General features: G+C 29.8%; 1 protein-coding gene across 1 annotated transcript; it reads left to right on the top strand.

Moving 5' to 3' along the window:
• The first annotated feature begins 3,794 nt into the window (after positions 1 to 3,794).
• Positions 3,795 to 5,424, top strand: LOC112525708 (60S ribosomal protein L15-like). The gene is made up of 4 exons (XM_025135946.1): positions 3,795 to 3,856; positions 4,060 to 4,226; positions 4,770 to 4,967; positions 5,051 to 5,424. Exons 1-4 carry the CDS (start codon positions 3,853 to 3,855, stop codon positions 5,294 to 5,296), a joined length of 615 nt encoding a protein of 204 aa, XP_024991714.1. The 5' UTR covers positions 3,795 to 3,852; the 3' UTR covers positions 5,297 to 5,424.
• Positions 5,425 to 5,983: the final 559 nt, after the last annotated feature.

Here is a 5,983-nt window from a genome sequence, read left to right as displayed (position 1 = left end):
AAATTTTTTATATTTAAAATGAGATGTTTATCCTGTATTTAATTGTGTTTATCTGCAGTTAGTTACACGAATTCAGATATGGGATGAAATCGGATAGGGATGAACGGGTTTAAGAGTTTTTAAGAGTTTAAGAGTTTTAAGAGTTTTAGCCAAATGCTTTATAATATAGTACAGATATATTGGAGAAACTTCTATCCTCATCCCTCTAATTATCTATACTATTAAATAGGGACGAACCCATAAATTTTTTCAAATGGTGGCACCATTTGACTATAAGAAAAAACTATAAGGAAAAAATTTCAAACGACGGCACCGTTCGATTAAGAAAATGACACTAATAGGATTCGAACTTTGGTCTAAATAGAATAAGAGTCTTGCAGACCAACTCTACCAAATAAAACTTGTTCTCATTGTAGTCTCAAAATAAATACGATGGCATAAAACAAATTAATAATGTTGCATCTTTCATAAAACTATATTTTTTACCCTACGTGCCACCCGTATGCGCCATTATAGAGTCCCTCCTACCAAGGCAAATCGCATCCAACTTGGAGCTCTCAGAACTTCCATTTTCATCTTGCAGTTTTAAAGATAATTTTGATGATATGATTACAACGTATTAATATAATGATGTCAGGTTATAACATAAAGAGTTAATTATGCTTTTCGTCCTTTACGATTTGTTGAAAATTACTTTTTTGGTCGCTATGGTTTTAAATTGTGGTTTTCATCTCTATAGTTTACAATTTATTATTGTTTTTGTTTTCTATAATTTAAAATATATTGATGTTTTGGTCTCTATGGTTTACAATTTTTTTAACTGTTATAGTATTTCATACTTAGAGGGAGGAGTTAGCCTTAAAAATAAAAAAATAACAAGTTACAAACCATAAGGATTAAAACTGTAATTTTAAAAAACTAAAGTACAAAATCCAAAATTTATAACAAACTAATATAATGTAGTTTTAAATAGACAGAATATGTGTATAATGACCTCATCATGTAAAACAAGCCAATCACATTTTACTCAAATATAAAACAAGCTTCTTTTAGGTAATGGTTAAATTTTACTAAAAGAGTACTTGCATAATGTAATGAGATATATTTTAATTTTAGTGTTGTATTTTTTTTATCTTAGTCGATGTTATAATACGGTTTTATATGATTTTGAGAAAGCGATAATGTTTTTATTTTTGAATAAAATATAAATATGAATATATCATAAAAAAATAAAAAAATATTGATAATAGTACCAGACTAACTATAAAAAAATTCTCGTTTTTTTTGTGTAAACCTGTAATTCATTTATTTATTTTTGGTTTAATAATATAATCTTTTATAAAGATAATAATTAAGTATTTTGTTATAACTCAATGATTATCCTAATTATATTTTAGTTTTTAATATTTAAAATGAGATGTTTATTCTCTGTTTCATTATTCTTATTTGAAGTTATTACACAAATTCAAACATGAAACTTTAATAAGTTATATTTACGCACAATTTATTTGTAATCTTGAATTTTAAGTAATATGCATCAATAAACATTATTTTGTGCATAAAAAAATAGTATTTAAGAATTTTTATCAAATGTTTTATAATATAGTATAGATTAATGTTCTTAAATTTCTTTTAGCTTTTTTTCTTTCATAAAAAAAGATTTAAGAACATAGCATTAAATCGATTTAAATAACCAACTTATATTTTTTTTGGGATAAAGCCTTAAAAACTAACTTTTTAACCGTATAAGTTTGAATTTATGTAACTGATAAACGTATTTAAACAAAAAATAGATACTTAATTTTAACTTTTTTAATTAAAACATATTCGTTTATTTTTAAATATAAAATATTTAGAAATTAATTATATTTTGATCAAACATATGATTCTTTTTAATTTAATACTCATATTGATATCTATAACATAAGGAGGAGATATTGTTTAGGGGTTGTGACTTAAAGGGTTGTATAGCCTATATGACTTATTCGCGCAGCCATAACTAGTTGTTCAGTTCTGGCTTATTCGCTTAGTTGATGACTTAATTGGTCAGCTAAAAAACATCACTCATTTACGATCAACCATTTATTTTCCCTAAATTTCCCCAACTACCCTTAGCAATAAAGAACCGTCCCCTTCCAATCCCTCCTCTAGTTCCCGCTTCTTTTTCACGTTTTAGGGGCCGTTTAAAAAATGCTTACATGGGTAAGCGTTTATCAAGTCACGTTACTTTACCGGATAAATACGACAAGCACCAAGAATCTTACCCTGTAAAAGCGAAAACAAGGACCGAGAGTCTTACCCGGTAAGTGATGACGACGACTCTTACCATGGTTAGCGCCTACCGGGTAAGTTATTACATACAATGTCGTTTCGTCGGACTCAAATCTTACCAGGTAAGTAAACGATATTGTTGAATTTTACCCGGTAAGCGCTTACCTGGTAAGTGTTTAGGTAAATGGCCCCTTAGTGTCCTTCCAATTTGTATCTTCTCATATGGTTGTAATTTGATAACAAGTTTTGATCATGAGAAGTTTGAATGTTATATGCTTGGAAAATTGGTTAGATTGGATCATTGAACTTGAAGATTTGTACCCAGTTGAAGGCAGGAATCAGTTCGATTGGATGGATACTATAATTTAAAAATCTATAGTTATTTATCAAATCTATAGACTGAGGGGTAAAACAGTCATTTATATCATTCAGACTGTTCATTTATGACAACAACTAAACAACAACTTGTACGTTAACATACAGACAACTTTATCCACATAAGTTTTAATAGAAAACGAACTGTACAACATTAATTCTTCAAATTTCAAGTTTGATAATATATTATAAAACTAAATTATCGTTAATAGAAAAGATATCAAATCAAATGAATCCAATATATTTCATTCGAAGATAAGGTTTTAAAAGATAAAATATACACAAATACGTGAAGTTATTTATGAAAAAAATTGCTATATGCATATAACAAATTATCTTCAATAAAAATGGGATTAACATCCAAAAATAGATGCATAATATCAACATTTGACGATCTCAATTTTTCTAGTTTGTATTTATACTGACAAAAAATTCTTAAAAATAATTTTTATGTATAAAGTACTGTTTATTGATGCATATTACTTAAAATTCAATATTACAAGTAGAATGTGCATGGATACATCTTATTAAAACTCTATGTTTAAATTCGTGTAACTGACTGCAGATAAACATAGATAAACATCATTTTAAATATAAAAAAAATCTAAAATATAATTAAGATAATCATTGAGTTCTAAAAGGATACTTAATTATTATCTTAAAAAAATTATTTTATTAAATAAAAAATGAATTAGTTCGTTTTTAAACTTCAATTAAATTATAGTAAAATATTAAATTAAAGAAATTATACAAAAAACGAGAATTTTTAAATATTTAATTTGATACTAATATCGCTTATTTTTTTCAAAATTAATAATATCTTTAAATTTAAATTTCATTCAAAAATAAAAACATTTTTTTTTAAAACCACATAAAATATGTTGTAACATCAATAAACCTAAAATAAAAAAACAAAACATTAAAATTAATATATATCTCATTATATTGGGTGATTACACTGGAAGGTGAATTATAGATAGCAATGATTTTTTAACATTAAATGTCGGCATTAAAATACAAGCTGGTCCTTTTATATTACATGCACAATATTTGATGGGCCATTAGTCCAATATGAAATAGGTTTAGCATGCATTCAACTTCAACCCCTATAAATTCTCCTATCTAAATCCCTAATTCTCGTCTGATCGCTTCCAAAACCCTAATTCAATTTCAAACCCATCCTCGTATCAAGAAAAGAGTGCAACAATGGGTAAGAATTCCTTCGGTTTATCTCAATTTTCACAAGTTCCTTTTTCAATTCCGCTGCTGTCATTATACATTGGTTGCAAATTCTTACCTTTTGTTTTTAGTTTTTGATTGTTGATTGGTCTGTTTTGTTATCGATCAGTTGAATTCTGACGAAGTGCGTTTTTAATGAATTGTAATGGTTTGCGATTTTGGTGATGGTAACAGGGGCTTATGCGTATGTGTCGGAGCTATGGAGGAAGAAGCAGTCGGATGTGATGAGGTTTATGAAGAGGACGAGGGTCTGGGAGTACCGTCAATTTCCTTCCATTGTTCGGGTTACTCATCCTACCCGACCCGATAAAGCTCGTCGTATGGGTTACAAAGCTAAGCAGGTACCAATTTACTTTACCCATACATCTATACGCCTTCGTGATAATACACGTGAAGGGACTCTGTGATGTGCGAACGACATGTTCTACAACTTTAGACCGCATCAAAGGTTGTTGTGTCCATGATTTAGCATCACATGTGATAGGCTTGATGGATTATAGTATCACACTAATAACAACCTTATCACATGTGATAATACTTGTTAACCAAATAATTAATATTAACTTTATTAGTTGGGGTATTTCTGTTTTTTTATATATCGATATCATTTACTTAAATATCTCATTTGCTTAATTATTACATTCCTTAATTATCATATTTCTAAAACTTTGACTTTTTGCATAAAGCTCCTTTTAAGAAGCTTATTGAGTAAGCCACTCTATATATCATTAAGCTATTATGAAACAATCATGTATAGTTGACTGAATAAGGTGTGAGTCTCATTAGGACAACACTGGTAGAAAGTTACGTTAAGTGGTAGAAATTTATGTGAAGAAGTAGCAATCTTAATCTCTTGATTGATGCTAATTTAGTTAAAATTGCAGGGTTATGTGATATATCGTGTGCGTGTGAGGCGTGGTGGACGAAAGAGGCCAGTTCCCAAGGGTATCGTATACGGAAAGCCTACGAACCAAGGTGTGACTCAGCTGAAATTTCAACGCAGCAAGAGGTCTGTTGCTGAGGAACGAGCCGGGAGGAAATTGGCTGGTCTTAAGGTCCTCAATTCCTACTGGCTTAATGAGGTATGCATTTATTTGAAAACACAAAGTATCTATTTGGTTGTGATAATTTTGGGGGTCTTAATTGGTAGTCTTAATAATTTCAGGACTCAACTTACAAGTACTATGAGGTGATCTTGGTTGATCCTGCTCATACGGCTATCCGTAATGACCCACGGATCAACTGGATTTGTAACCCGGTTCACAAACACCGAGAGCTTCGTGGACTAACCTCTGCGGGCAAGAAATATAGAGGTCTGCGTGGAAAGGGACACTTGAACCACAAGGCACGACCATCTCGAAGGGCTACATGGAAAAGGAACAACACTCTTTCTCTTCCCCGTTATCGTTAATGATTTTATTAGTTATTTTGGTAAGAATTTTATACTTTTTAAAATAGTTTTGGTTTTAAATTTCCATTATCGTAGATGTTCGATTCCATGACATGTTTTGATATGAATAAATTTATAGTTGGATTGCCTCTTCTTTTTTATGTTGTATGCTTTGTCGGATAGAAGTAAGATTCAAACTTCGGCGACGAATTGTGGAAACGAGGACATGAAATTGACGGTTTAAAACTAAGAAGATGATTGAAATGAGATTCGTGCCCATAGGTCGGGAGAAAAGTCGTCCAGACTAACTTTGTCAAAACAAACTTGTGGTATTATTGTAGTTTCATGACTGACATCCTTGTTTATAATAAGGTGGTAGCTTATTTGACCCTGATTTTACGACCCCAATGCCGAAAAGAACACTTGAGGGACCAAATTGGTAATTTTGTGAAACTTTGCTGTTATGTAAACGGGTCAAAATAAAGAAATTCGGCTATACCGATTTGAAAAGCTTCAAACCTAAAATTCTTGGATGGGCCGAGAGTTTCTACCTAAATCGACCATTTTGGCAAACAATACATAGATACATGCTATATTATAAAGCATTTTAAAAAAAATCATTTTTTATGTATGAAATATTATTTATTAATGTATATTACTTAAAATTAAATATTACAAGTAAGTTATGCCTAAATACAATTTATTAAA

Source organism: Cynara cardunculus, assembly GCF_001531365.2.
Source record: "Cynara cardunculus var. scolymus isolate 2C chromosome LG 1, CcrdV1, whole genome shotgun sequence".
Classification (NCBI taxonomy): domain Eukaryota; kingdom Viridiplantae; phylum Streptophyta; class Magnoliopsida; order Asterales; family Asteraceae; genus Cynara; species Cynara cardunculus.
The sequence above is the reverse complement of the archived record's forward strand: the minus strand, read 5'-3'. Positions and strand labels throughout refer to the sequence as shown.

Coding starts and splice junctions, on each gene's coding strand:
- LOC112525708 (XM_025135946.1), top strand. Junction 4,227..4,769: donor TGGGTTACAAAGCTAAGCAG/GTACCAATTTAC, acceptor TTAAAATTGCAG/GGTTATGTGATATATCGTGT. Junction 4,968..5,050: donor ATTCCTACTGGCTTAATGAG/GTATGCATTTAT, acceptor TAATAATTTCAG/GACTCAACTTACAAGTACTA.